General features: G+C 48.8%; 1 protein-coding gene across 2 annotated transcripts in view; it reads left to right on the top strand.

Moving 5' to 3' along the window:
• The first annotated feature begins 257 nt into the window (after positions 1-257).
• LOC101933968 (tumor necrosis factor receptor superfamily member 14) overlaps positions 258-14,771 on the top strand; it is a 76,709-nt gene continuing 62,195 nt past the window's right edge. For both annotated transcript variants that reach the window (XR_010594249.1, XM_065575182.1), the window contains exons 1-7: positions 258-3,523; positions 5,214-5,319; positions 6,211-6,336; positions 7,467-7,622; positions 10,393-10,483; positions 11,382-11,569; positions 13,137-13,153. Coding sequence is in view for 1 of the 2 variants with exons in the window: in XM_065575182.1 (XP_065431254.1) it covers positions 3,464-3,523; positions 5,214-5,319; positions 6,211-6,336; positions 7,467-7,622; positions 10,393-10,483; positions 11,382-11,569; positions 13,137-13,153 (744 nt within the window). In the remaining variant the exon portion in view is untranslated. The remainder of the gene's footprint in view (positions 3,524-5,213; positions 5,320-6,210; positions 6,337-7,466; positions 7,623-10,392; positions 10,484-11,381; positions 11,570-13,136; positions 13,154-14,771) is intronic.

The following is a 14,771-nucleotide window of genomic DNA, read 5'->3' as shown; positions in this document are numbered from 1 at the left end:
AGGTCAGGCTTGACAAAGCCCTGGCTGGGATGATTTAGTTGGGGATTGGTCCTGCTTTGAGCAGGGGGTTGGACTAAGTGACCTCCTGAGGTCCCTTCCAACCCTGATATTCTATGATTCTATAATATTTCATCCTACATTAAATCTGCACATTTACTATCTCTTGTTAATCAGATTTGCTTTGAACCTTCTCTATGGGTAAGATAAAATCCTAGGTAAGAAGTATGGTTGGAAATAAAGCTAAACCGTTTTTATAGTGAAGATTGGAGGGTGGACTGCACCATCTTGCTACCCTTGATAAAGCAGCAGTCAAAGGGCTGGACAATCTAGATATCGATTTGTGATGTGTATGAAAGAAGAAGATAGTGAAGTCACATTCACCCCAGAGCAACTTTCCTGTCAATGGGAAGAACAAGGGTTGTGAAACTTCATTCATTAATATAGTTAAGCACTGTTATTATTCTGTGGCATTATGGTAGAAGTGGGTCTCGCGAAGGGATTTGAAGGAGAGTGCTGTGGCCTTTTCGATTAGTCTGAAGCGATGAACCAGGCACAAGTGAACCGGGGAAGAAAGAGCCAAGGTGCTTGTGGGAGAGGCAGATGAATGGGTGATGGAGGCTGCCATTGTGGGAGGCCTGGGGATGCTGGGGGCGATGCAGTGAGATACAGGAGCAGACAAGTAGGGAAAAGCTGCATTATGAGGAGTCTTAAAGGTAGGGAAGAGGCGCTTGTGTTCCATAGAGTGGGGGGAAGACTAAATACCTTCCCAGGGCCTGAGGCCCCCTGACTCATCCACTACAACTCAGTGAGTCTCTGGGTCTGCAACTCATCCCAGAGTCAGGGAAAAGGCTTGAAACCTGCCCTCCACAAGGGGCTAATATTGGTCTGTCAATCACCCGACTTCCCTTCCTGATGGGCTAAATTCTTTTTTTTAAACTGGGCCTTAGCCACTTAGTGAGGCATTGCTAGGCAGGATAGCAGTGTGGGTGGGCCCAGCCTGATTTTTCCCATTGATGTATTTTTGTGATTGAGCAAGAGTAACGAGGAGTCCTTGTGGCACCTTAGAGACTAACAAATGTATTTGGGCATAAACTTTTGTGGGTTAGAACCCACTTCATCAGATGCATGGAGTGAAAATACAGGAGCAGGTATAAATACATGAAAGGGGAGGGCTAGCTCGGTGGTTTGAGCATTGGCCTGCTAAACCTAGGGTTGTGAGTTCAATCCTTGAGGGGGCCATTTAGGGATCTGGGGCAAAATCAGTACTTGTTCCTGCTAGTGAAGGCAGCAGGCTGGACTTGATGACCTTTCAAGGTCCCTTCCAGTTCCAGGAGATAGGATATCTCCATAAATTTAATTTAAAGGAGGGGTTGCTTTACCAAGTGTGAGGTCAGTCTAACAAAATAAATCAATTAATAGCAGGATACTAAGGGAGAAAAAATAACTTTTGAAGTGGTTAGAGAGTGGGCCATTACAGACCGAGATTGATTTGATTGAGTGACCCTCTTGCCAGGTCAACAACCACTCTTCCTCTGTCACTGTAATTGGCAGAAGAGGTTGAACAGAATATGATTTTTCGATTGATTAGATGAGACTTGTTGCTAGGCAGAGTATCCAACCCATTGTTGGGGTACCAGGCTGTGTATTTGCTGGAGAAAAGCAGGTATGTTTTTATATGAAGATAATTATTCAGTGAATAATGCAAATCATGACAACAATCATCAACTTTATGGACTTTGTGGATACAGTTTCTGTTTGTTCTGGAATTGACCCGAATACAGCTGAAATCCTAAGAATTTGTGGCACAAACACATCTGATACTCATACAACCCTTCCTCATTCCTTCCTTTTCTCAAATTCTGAACAAAATGGTTTTCAGTTAAAATATAAAATTGTACAGCAGCCATTGCTCTACAACCCAGACTGGGGCAGAACCTGCCACCCCTTGGAAGTTAAGCGATCTCCTCTCTGCTGACTCTCATTCTCCCTCCTTCCTAACCTCTGTGCTGCTTTTCATGCTGTCAACCATGGTATCCATCCTGGGACCATTTACTGGAGTCTCAGAGAACTGGCCACCTTGGTTTTGCTCTCATCTATCAGAATCACTGGATAGGGAGCTAGCCCCGAAAGGCCTGGGTTCTACTCCCGCCATGGACTTCTGTCTGACCCCACCCCAGGCCAGTGCTTTAAGGACAGAATTTCAAAGGTTTTTAGGCACCCAAAGGTGCAGTTAGATCTCTAGTGGGGTTTATAAAGCACCAAATCTTCTAAGTGCATTTGAAAATCTCATGAGGTGCCTCATTTGAAAATCTGGCCTTTAGTCTGTGTGTGCCTCAGTGCCCCACCTGTACAATGGGATAACAGCACTGCTCTACTTCGCCGAGGGACTGGGAGGAGAAATCGGTTAGACGTTGTGAGGCGCAGCCTCAGATACTATGGTGATGAGGCCACATAACTACCACAGGTAGAGTGAAAACAACAAGGCGTCCTCGTGACACCTTCGAGACTAACAAATGTATTTGGGCATAAACTTTTGTGGGCTACTGCCCACTTCATCGAATGCATGGAGTGAAAAATACAGTAGACAGGTAAAAAGATGGGAGTTGCCTTACCAAGTGTGAGGTCAATGGTAATGAGGCCAATTCAATCAGGGTAGATGTGGGAACCTCTCTACACGCTGTCAAGTATCAGAGGGGTAGCCGTGTTAGTCTGAATCTGTAAAAAGCAACAGAGGGTCCTGTGGCACCTTTAAGACTAACATAAGTATTGGGTGCATAAGCTTTCGTGGGTAAGAACCTCACTTCTTCAGATGCAAGTGCATCTTCTGCTTTTCTCTACACACTGTTAGCCCTTCCCTGGGTCTGACCCCGTCTTTTCACCTACACCCCCAAATCTCCCCCTTTTCTGAATGCAACCTAGGCTCTGTGCTTTGCTGTATTTTTTTGTGAATCCCCTGCTTGTGTTCCCCCTAAAACAACCCCTCCTCCCTCTCTCCACCTCCATGGAGGGATTCCTCTTTTGCAGGCTAAACTTCCATATCCTTCATTTAATCACCAGCCCTTTCTGATTTTAATCACCCGGCCTCTGCTTGTAAACAAAATACTGACTCCCTGCCCCGGGCCACCTCTCCTCTGCACAAGGGCATACTCTCTCCCTCTAACAATATAGCCCTAAAGCGCAGCCTATTGGGAGAGTCCCCGCCCGCTTCCATCATTCACTTTCACTTTGTCTCGAGCTGGTCTGGTTCCGAGCTGGTCTCTTGCAGCTGTTGCTGGGCCGTCGGGCCTGGATTGGAGCCGGATCCGGAGCAGGACTGTGGGCTTGTGTCCTGCTGGCGGCCGGGAGCTCCGGGGAAGGGCGCGGGGGACCCATGGGGCGGACACCCCAGGACAGGGCGGGGGCACCCGCAGCTTGTCACTGATCGGACCTGGGGCCGCGCTGCGCTGTAGCGGGCAGAGACTCGATGCCCAGCGGGGACCGGCACAGACAGGCTCTGCGGGCTGGTCTCAGGTCCATGCTCCGGGTAAGTGGATCCCAAAAGCTCCTGAAATAAAATGGAGCCAACGAGATCGGCCCTGCCCAGCAGAGACACTGGGGGTTTGGGGGTGCATGGGTGGGGGTGGGGGCGTTAGGGAAGGGATTGTGGGAATCTACTGTGATTTAATAAGATCGCAGGAAGCAGAATTTTTTACATGTATCCTTTTTACTAACGCGAACTACCCGCCCTTCCCCCGCCGGGGTTTGGGTTGTTTACTCCTTATTCGAGAAAATCTCTCTGCATTTAGAAGCTGTTGGGCTCCATCTGGTGGAGACAGCAAAGAACAACACAAATGAATATTGAAAATATAATTTTTCCTCCTTAATTTAGTAGGAAAAAATACCCCTGGGAGATTTTGGTTTGTTCTCATCAGCTGATACTCAGCCTGGAGCTTGGGGGGGTCTAAGTGGATTGACTTTTCATTATGTAGATTGGCAGAAGTTTTTTTTAACGGACTGATTAAAAAAACAAACAAACAATCCTACCCCCAAAGTTGCTCTTTGAATGGGGAAATGTTTGAGGATTCTAAATGGACAGTAGCTCGTTGTGGTGCGTTGTATTGAATCCGCTGCTGCTCTAGCCCCATAGTTTGTTGTTTTGTATCTGCTGTTTCCTCCCAGGGTGTCCTCTGTTGTATGGACGTGTGGAACAGGCCAGCACAGGGAATAACGCTTGGCCCACACGGAAGCTGTGTTGCTGGGTCTCAGTTTGGGGCTTTCTATGGCCAATCATATTTCAGTCCTTCCATTTTGGGTGTCACAGTGTAAACTGAAACTGGCGCTAAGTTCAGCTGTATTCCAAGAACTCAGAGAAATGCACCATGGGTAAAAGGGAAAGAGAATATACTGGGGACAAAAGGAAAATGATTTCCAAGTGGCTAACAGGGTATCCCCCAGGCTTCTGGATTTAGAAAAATCATAACAGAAAGCGGCTTTAGCTGAAATGTCAAAGGTCACAGTCTATGAATCGAACCCCATCATTGTGATGCACGTGATTAGACCCACACTGAGCTGAGCACTGCCATGAGTCAGGGATGGAGGATCATGTCCCAAGGCTGTAAAGGCTGGATTCTAGCCAGACTAATGTCAGTAGAACTATTCCAGGTTTAAACGAGAGCAGAGTTTGACCCAGAATGTGGAGAGTGCTAGTGAGGAAATGGCGAAGTAGGGGGCTGATAACCAAATTGGAGGTGTCTGCCGTTCGCCTATCTTAATGTAGTCTCTCTCTATAAATACACATCACACATCATTTGAAAGCTTTGTATGTCTACTTTAAGATGAGGTATGATGTGGAGCTGTCAAGTGGTGCTGTTACCACAGAAACGGGGATAAACAGTGACACCATCAACACTTTAAAATGACCACTTTGAAATTTGCATTTGTTTCTGTTAGTTGAATGTATTATTTCAAGAGATAAAATTGGATTTCTTTGTGACCTCAAAGCATCACAGCAATACCTTAAAGGGTAAAACAAAATATGATAATAAACTTGTATAAGTAATAGCGCTGGTAACATTTCTAGGCAACATCATTATCATCTTGTTCATCATTATGCTCTCCATTGAATGTGCTTGCGGGCTTGGGGAGGCTAGTCAGTGTCACAGTGCTACCAGCTGCTCCTTGTCTGCTTTTGAGCCTGCATGATGTGATTCAGAAACTTCTCTTCTTCCCTAAAGATTTTTGTCATTTTCTTGGTAACACAACTACCTCATTCGGAAGCTCCACAGTGCTACCCCGGCGAATATGAAATAAATGGTGAATGCTGTCCCCTGTGCAGTGCTGGTAGGTATATATGATTGCTTCTTTAAAATCATGACCCTTCCCTAGAGAGTCCAATTGTCCGGCCTCCTCTTGGAGAGCTCGACTACAACCCTACTTTACCCTCCGGCTCTTGCACTCGGCTTCTGTCACTCCAGTACTGACTGTTGGCTTGTTCCCATTAGAGGATTCATTGTATTCACCCTTTGCCCTGCATCCGGGATCCCCGAGCCCTTCCCCAGACCCTCACAGTCCCCTTGTATCGGGATCCTACTGACCTTTCCTCTGCACAGGGACCTCTGCCCGTCCCACCCCAGCCACTGCCCTGCCCCAGGCAGCTGTCCATCCGGCTGCTGTGGACACCAGCACTGCCCCAGCCCCTCACCTCTCAATCTACCTCTTATAGTCCTATAGGACTGGCCACAGGCAGTCACCTGACTTCCTTAGTCCCCTGCCGCTTTCTGGTCATGTGATCCCTCCTGTCACTGGCTTCACCTGAGGATTCTCCATCCCCCTAGGAGGAACTACAATACTCAGACCTGCATCTTTTAAAGGGCTACGATCCTGACTGGGCACAGTGGGGACACACGCATTTTCAAAGGTCCTATGTCCGTTACACAGAGTCTAAGCACGACTGTACTAGGAATCCTACTGATAAGGGAGGGGTGTGAGTTATGAGATTGTTTCTGTCTGTGCTGTACCTGTGTTGTGCAGAAATAGAGGATTTCATTTCTGGCAATCTAGTTCTGAGACATTTACCTTTTATTTCTCATGGTAGTGTGTGCAACATGTAAAATCCACACACATAGTGTGTGCATTTGTTATGCATAATTACCCGCCTTTGCAATCTCTGTATTAATGCATTAAATATATTAGCCTGGTTTACACAGGAGCTAATTGTTTTGTTTGCTTTAGGGAGCAGGGTGTTCAAACATTGTACACAAAATGTCAGCACAACATGCATGCCCTGTGTGGACGACACATATACAGAGCATCCCAATGGCCTAAAAGAGTGCATGAGATGTAAAGTCTGCGATGCAGGTAAGGAAGCTGTCCGGGGGGGGGGGGGGGGGGGGGGAGATGGATTTTAATTATTTTTTTTTCTGAGTTGTCTCCCCCAGCCCACATCTACAAAAGCAGCCTAGTTGTTTGGGCACAGGACTGGAAGTCAAGAGTCCTGGGTTTTGCTCACAGTTCTCTTACTGAGTTCCTTGCAATCTTGGGCAAATCACTGAAGTGGAGATTTCTGGCACAGTGCATGGGCTTCAGTCGCACATCTTCCACTGATTAAGGGCTGTGGAATCATCCCGGGAGATTCTTCTCAGGGGGAAAGTGGATCTCTAGATTTAGCAGAAGTAGAACAAACACAATAAACAATAATTATAATCAAACATTTCACATGGTGTCCTTTGTCCTAGAGCAGCAGCTCTGCACCCTCAGGATCTGGATTGTAGACGGGAGAGGTTATAACCTTCCCTTTCAGATCCCAGATCCTGAGCAGTGGCTGAGGAACACGCACGTACCTCAGGAGGCGGGAGTGACATGAGTGACAGTAAGAAACCATTGTGCTCCTCTGCTCCTGGGGCCATCAGGGCCTGGTCACCAGCATGAATTAGAGCAGCCTGCAGGCTGCTCTAGTTTACATCAGATGCCTATGGCCCCAAAGGCCGTCCGAGCACATGGGGATCCGTTGGGCAGCCAGGAGGACGGGTTGTGTAGCAGGTGTTATGACCACTCCAAAATCCCACTACAGTGGACTGCTCCTCCAGTGGCCAACTAGACTGGAGGTTGTGGTCCTTTATATGTGGCTACTGGGAGCCTGATTCTCCACCGCCTTTGTCATTATTCACACCCGTGCAGATGAATGCAGAGTGGGTGCAAAGCACGATCTGAATTGCAGCTGAGTAGAGAACGCTGATTTGGTAGCATTTTGCATGCACCCTTTGTACAGATGTAAATACAACACAAGGTGCAGGGCAGCAGAGAATCAGGCTCCAGGTGGTTCTGTTTACATGGCAACACTTGTAAAATGGAGTCATCATAACAAACCCCTCTAGCTCCTGTGCCCTGTATCATGGATCAGCAAGGACTGGGGGTGCACATTAATTTTTGTATCTGCTCTGTTTAGTTCCCGTGTAAATGTATTTGTGATGCATGTAACTTTCCTTTAGGAGCCCGACTGATGATAAAAGAAAAATGCACGTATACGAAGAACACCGTGTGCGGCTGTGTCCCGGGGGATTTCTGCCCACATCCAGCAGGCCTGGACTGTGAAATATGTAGTCCCTACACCATCTGCCTCCCTGGCTCTATGGTGAAAATACCTGGTAAGGCAACATAACTTCTGTAATACCAAGGCAAACCCCTGCAGTCACAGAACGAATCTGGAGCACGGCAAATTGGCTGAGAGTCAATCCGGGTGAGACTGAGGTGATGCTGGGGAAGCAGCCAGAAGAGTGGCTGGGCTGTACATGGCCCCCCTCACTGAGGGAGCGGGACTGCCATTTGTAACGCCGTTGCACAGCCCCAGGGTGGCGTCAGAGCTTGTGCTGAGCTGGATGCCCAGGTAACAGCTGTGGCCAACTTCTGTCCATCTGGGCCTGGCCAGACGCCTCTGACCTCTTCTCCCCAAGGCAGGAGTCTCTGCTGACCTGTGCTCTGCCCGGGGCCACCCCTTAGGTCTGTGCAGAATGCTGCAGCCTGCTGACGGAGTGGAGTTGCCTGTTGGTCGCATGTAGGAATTGGCTTTGACCTATAGAGACAGAAATGGTTTGGGTCCTGACGGCCTCTGTCCCCGGCACACACTGCCCCAGCTGCGCTCAGCAGAGGCGCTCACGATGGAGCTCCCTCGCTATACGTGGGGGGCAGGGGCGTGGGAGCGAGAGAGCTGCTGGGGGTCCTCCACTCTGGAATTGCTATTCCCTGCCCTGGGCCCTGCCCTAGAGCTGGGTTATGTTCACCATCCAGGGCAGACACAAAGCTGCCATCTCCCTCCTAAGCGAGCAGGAAATATACAGGGGCAAGGTTAAGTGTGTCACAGGGTGTGACGAGCTCAGACTCTTCTTGGTGTCGTTGGGCACTCACATGATGCTCTTGCAGGCAGCAATTTGCATGAGGCTGTGGGTTTGTACTCACACATGTTGGCAGCCCACCTATGCAGCAGCAGAGTGCAGTGTGAGTTCAGCTTCAGCTTGTACAAACAGAGCTCCCTCAAGCACACTTTTGGGCACAGAATTCTGTTAGGAATACAAGTGTGCTAAACACACCCCTTTCTTCAAACAATGCCGCCTTTGGAGCTCCCAAGGTGCAACAGACTTGTTCAGCAACACCTTTTCCCCATTAATTACATTGGAGTACATCACTGCTGTAGACACAAGTCCCTTTACAGAGAGAGCGGGTGTGGATCCAGGCTATGGTCCATTGTTAAGGCTTTTGATCAAGGGCACACGTGAGTTCCAGACTAACCAAAAGTACCTCACGGTTCTTTGCTCTAATAACTAATGAGCTTGACTGTCCAGCCAGGCGTGTTTCCGAAGGTGGATACTGAGGGGGGTGATGTGAGCTTAACGCACTTTGAGATCCTGGGATGGGAGCTGCTGGCGAGAAGCCGAGTGTGTGTTGTTGTTCCATTCACACATCACCCAGGCTGTTCAGTAGCATTTCTACACTGCGACAGAAAGGGAGGTTGCAGAGAAGTGGAGGAAAAAGCAAACGGGCGCCTTACAATGACACTCTAGGAAGGGACCTCATTATGTCAGTGTCAACAGAGGATGGGGGGAGGCAGCCCGCCAGGAGCCCAGGAACCTGTGGGGCTGCCAGGCTCCTCGCACAGAGCTGCCAGCAAAGCTGAGAGACCGGGCTGTCAGCTCCCCACACTGCCCCTCTGAGGTTGGTGGGAGCCTTCCTGGTGAGGACATGCCCCACTGGCCCAAGGAGGGGAGTGTGGACATGCACCACCGGGGTAATTACTGCGGTGGCTGTAAGTCGACCTAATATACGCATAGGTCTGCAAGTCCAAGTCCCAGAATCCAAGTGCCGCCCGCCCCATCCTCCTCCGCTCCCCGTTCCCCCTACCAGGGCCATATGGAATTGGAGGCTTCAGAGTAAAACTTCATATCCATGATAGTGTCCTATGATAGTTGTTATATTTCCAGTTCCAAGTTCTTTCCAAAGGTAATAAAACTATCTCCAGGCTATATTCAGGGATCGTTTCATCCAGCCCTGAAATGTGGCCATCGTGGGGTGGAAGCAGGCAGCTATTTGAGAATTCACAGCCTTGCACCAGGTTAGGTCAAAAGGTGAAGAATATTATATTCAGTTAAATACAAGAGGAATGTAGGTAAGTGGAATATAATTCCTCAAACCGGAATTTGGTTAGGAGATGTGTACGTGGGAAATGTGTACACAGCCAGAACCGCAGCTTCTCCTTGCACCAGTGTATCTGTCTACTTACATAACCCATCACCATAGTGTTTGGGCACCTAGAGTAGAAGTAGTAAAGTAGTAGGTGGCAGCATCACTTCCAGACACATTTTGGGGTGTAATCTTGGCCCCTCTGAAGACGATGGATTTCACCCAGGATTTCACCCATGTCTCCCAGCCAGCACCTGCTTAGCTTGTGAGCGCTGACCACATCCCAGCATGAATTGATATCACGGCAGGATAAGTCTTAAATATTTTCATATTCCAGCTGCCTTATCTTCATGCCTTATCAGTGTCCTTTGGGCATTTAACCCCCTCACTGCTGTGTTCTGTTGCAGCTTTTGTGCTACTACACAACTTGGCACCATTATTTTGAATCTTACTATTCCTTTGGGATGTTGGCCCTTGTAATAGCCCAGGTATGTGGGGCAGCAGGAGGTGCATTTTCCCCCATGTACCTGTGCTCTATGAGTACTGACGGATTTAAGTATAGGGCAGGAATAAAACGCCAGCGCAGATCTATTCTTAAAGTGCTGACTCCTGATCGAACCGAGATGGCTCTGCAACCTGGTGGTGGTGAGAGTGGGGAGATGCGGATGGAGACCTTTCTGAAATCAAAGCTCCTTTAGGCCCCACATTCAGGAAATAATCCAGTTATGTCATCCTCTTTTATAGGCACAGAATTCCTTGACAACGTATGTGAGGTTTGCCCTGAAGGAACCTTCTCAGCAACCAACATGTTACGCACCTGTCAGCCATGGACCAGGTAGGTGACTCTGATTACACATGGCCTTTTCCCTTGCACTGACTTTACACGCTGCGTTCTCTCCTTTCATTCATTGTTATTTTTTTGTACCTGAATTTTGTGGCTCTATCAGACCTGGTTAGAGATGCCCTGAAGTTCAGCAGTTGAGAAACGTAACCCTAAATCAGTAGGGCTGTGAGCTGTGTGGTGGGGAAATCCTTTCCCCAGGAATCCCTTTCCGTACCCTGGACGCTCTCCGTGAGGGCTGGATTCACCTCCGGGCTGTTTGATATGGGATGGCTGGTGGATTCCAACTGCAGCCCTCTCTGCCAAATCCTCCCTGCACAGAGCCCAGTGACATGGCGGAGACACTGTGTGGAACCAGGCCCTGGGCCATACTGGGACTGGCCATCCATGAGTGTAACAGCCTCAGTTCCATGGCCAGAGCCCCATGGCCACACAGGAGCGGGTAGGGTTTGCAAATATAAAGACTTGAAAACCAGCTCCTCCTCCGATTATCTACCAAGTCCTAAAGACTTTTCTGCCTCCTTGGCATGGGCAGCTGGGGGCCAGTTCAGCCCCTGACGCAGGCTAGGTCAGTTCTGAGGCCTACCAGGAGCCATGACCCCCTAGGGACCACTAATGGGGTGCAGAACTGCCCTGGCCATGCCCCCTCCCTGGGCCAATCCATCTCTGGCCTGCCCCCCGCGCCACCGTGGCCCACCTGCACCAGGTGAGGTCCCATCCCAACCGCACAGCCCGTCTGTCCCACAAACAGTGCAAAGGGGCTGTAGAGCAATGGTGAATCTGGCCCTTCGGCTCAGTTAGGGTTTGCTCTTCAGTGGATGATTGTCACCAAGACAGTGAGAAGGCTGTGGAAATGCTGACATGTTTAATAACATGTCTTCCTCCTTCTTAGGTGTGAAGAGGAAGGGATGAGAGAACAAAAGGCCGGGACAGCCACTTCTGATGCAATTTGTGTACGAAGAGGCCTTTCTACCACAGCGATAGCATTGATAATTGTCCTTGCTCTCTCACTTTTATCTGCATTTGCTGGAACAGCGTTCTTTTTATGGAGGAGGAGGAAGAGAAAAGATGGCGGAACACGTAAGTCAGAAAAGCATGGGATCTGTGAAACCTGTCAAAGGGTCTCTAAAGGGGTCAGACTGGCAGAGTTCGTACTTGGCACATTGGTCTTTGTTTCACCCTGGAACATGCCAACCTGTAACTGGAATTGCCTCTTCAAACCGAGAATCCCTGTAAGAGTCTAAATCGGGGTGGTCAACCTGAGCCTGAGAACAAGCCAGAATTTACTAATGTACATTGCCAAAGAGCCACAGTAATACGTCAGCAGCCCCCGCCCCCCCCCCCATCAGCGCCCCCCTGCTCCCAGCACCTTCCGCCCACCGGCAGCCCCGCCGATCAGCGCCTCCCCCTCCCTCTCCGCACCTCCTGATCAGCTGTTTCATGGCGTGCAGGAGGCTCTGTGGGGAGGAGCAAGGGAACGGCAGGCTCAGGGGAGGGGGTGGGAAGGGGTGGAGTTGGGGCAAGGCCTGTGGCAGAGCCAGGGGTTGAGCAGTGAGCACCCCCCCAGCACATTGGAAAGTTGGCGCCTGTAGCTCCAGCCCCGGAGTCGGTGCCTATACAAGGAGCCGCATATTAACTTCTGAAGAGCCGCATGTGGCTCCGGAGCCACCAGTTGGCCACCCCTGGTTGAAATCTGCCTTCTTTAAATCTATGCCTTCAGGATCTGCTGGCCCTAAATTTGACCTACTTACGGGGTGAACTGGCTGGTCCCAGGCCAGGGTGCTGTGCTATCGCCCCAGCTGCAGTGGACATGCCCCCTGCCCAGCTTCGGAGGATCCTCTCCCTCCCCAACTCATGTCCTAAACTGGCCTTTTTCCCAGGCCAGATTCCCCAGTGGCTAGAAATACCAGCTGTTCACATTCTCCAAGCAACCTGGACAAGTTCTCCCCTTCTGATGATCTTTCCGGCTTGTATCTGATACGTGCTTACAAAGTTCCCTTTTCATTCGCTGGGGGAGCAGTGATGTTAATGGAATGGGAGTTTGGGCTCTACTCATAACCTGCTACTGCTTCAGAAATAAGCATCTCAGTTTTGCCCCATCATTTATCCATCAAGAGAAGAACATGTTCTCAGGTCCAAGAGAGAACGTTGTTTACTGGTTCTAGCTGGGGACTGGGAATCAGGACGCCTGGATAATATTCTCAGCTCTGCCAATGACCAGAGGTGTAAATTTTGGCTAATTGCTCAATTTCCCTGTGCCATAGTGTAGCTGTTTGACATAATGCCCACATTATAGGATTGTGTGGTTTGCTTTTGCAAAACTCTTTGAGATCCTTAGAGGTTAGGTGCTGTATAAATGCCGAGCATTGTTGGAGCCCAAAATCACATTGGATTAGCATTGTCACCTAACCACCTTCCTCTCCCAAGGGGGTGATTCCTCAAGATGCGTCTAAGTGTAGTGCAAAGCGCAGTTACAGTACAGTGGGGCCATGTTCTGTAGATGTTCACACGCATGGCCCCACTGAATCGCAGAGAGCTGTGCATGCGTCTAAGGGCAGGACTTAGTCCGGGGATATTAATACTGAAACACGTTAATACAAAATGCACCAGCCTGTTTTCTGATGAGATTGCTTCTTTTTCTTTGCAGCTGCACAGGAGACAGGGGTGAGTCGTCTGGTCTTTTATTTACTATGCACAAGTACCTGGAACAGGGGTTGCTGGATGGTATGAGTGTCTCTGCCATGCCTATGGCTGCTTGCCACAGGAGTCTCTGAGAACAAGTGTGTGTTTGCATAAACTCTGAAGTCCCCGCTGGTCAAGTGAGATTAGCACCAGGGGCTCTGAAATCAGGAGACCTGGGTTCTATTCCTAACTCTGTCACTGAGTCCCTATGGGACTAGGGAACAAGTCTCTTAAACAATATGGTCTAGATCAGGGGGCGGCAACCTTTCAGAAGTGGTGTGCCGAATCTTCATTTATTCACTCTAATTTAAGGTTTTGCGTGCCAGTAATACAGTTTAACATTTTTAGAAGGTCTCTTTCTATAAGTCTATAATATATAACTAAACTATTGTTGTATGTAAAGTAAATAAGGTTTTTAAAATGTTTAAGAAGCTTCATTTAAAATTAAAATGCAGAGGCCCCCGGACTGGTGGCCAGGACCCGGGCAGTGTGGGTCCCACTGAAAATCAGCTCGTGTGCCATAGGTTGCTTGCCCCTGGTCCAGATCCTCAAAGGTATTTAATGTCCATTGATTTTTAAAGGTATTCAGGCCCCTGATTTCAATGAAAGTTAGGAGCCTAAATATCTTGGAGGGTCTGGGTCAATGTGCCTTACTGTCTGCATCTGTAAAATGGGAAAAATACCTATAATCTATGTCTAATCAAACTAAATACAGATAAGATCCTCACCAGTTCCAGAATGCTCCCTTTTACAGGCTAATCTCCTTTTAGCCTGGATCCCGCAATCACTCACACCCACTGTAGTTACTGTTCTTTGTTCCAGTTTCCTTCAAGTATTCTGGGGGGGGGGTGGAGAGGCTCCTTCTTTAGCCAGCTGAAGACAAAATGGAGGGGTCTCCCACGAGTTTAAATAGACTTTCTCTTGTGGGTGGAGACCTCCCCCCCCCCCCCCCCACTCCTATGCAAAGTCCAGCTCCAAGATGGACTTCTGGAGTCACCTGGGCAAGTCCCTGCATGACTCAGTCTTTACTGGCCGAAGCCATTGTCCACGGTATCTTGTATGTCTCCAGGAAGACTTCTTATGTGGATTGGAGCATTCCAAGATTCATTGTTCCCCAAGTGCTTCCTGATCAGGTACTTAACCTGGCAAATTCCTTCCTAAAGAATCTTGCATAATGACAGGTTTCAGAGTAGCAGCCGTGTTAGTCTGTATCCGCAAAAAGAACAGGAGTACTTGTGGCACCTTAGAGACTAACAAATATTTGTTAGTCTCTAAGGTGCCACAAGTACTCCTGTTCTTCCTAAAGAAGTTGACCAAATGCCTCACAAAGCTTACTTAGAAACCAAGCAAGCATACAGCCCATATTCTTAACCTCAAGTAGAAAATGATACATATGTACAAATAGGATGAATAGATATAGTAGACCAGAACCTTTACGGAGACATGTTACATGGCACAGGCAGCACAAAACATATTCCATTTATGTCCTACATACATTTATAAGTACCCCCTCCCCCCATAAAGGCTTATGGCGTATACTGTCACAGGTACCATGAGACCTGAACCAGTAGGAGTGAACTCCCTGCCCCCCACACTTACA

Source organism: Chrysemys picta, chromosome 21 (genome assembly GCF_011386835.1).
Source record: "Chrysemys picta bellii isolate R12L10 chromosome 21, ASM1138683v2, whole genome shotgun sequence".
Lineage (NCBI taxonomy): Eukaryota > Metazoa > Chordata > Testudines > Emydidae > Chrysemys > Chrysemys picta.
Note: the sequence above shows the minus strand (reverse complement) of the source record. Positions and strands in the feature narration are given on the sequence as shown.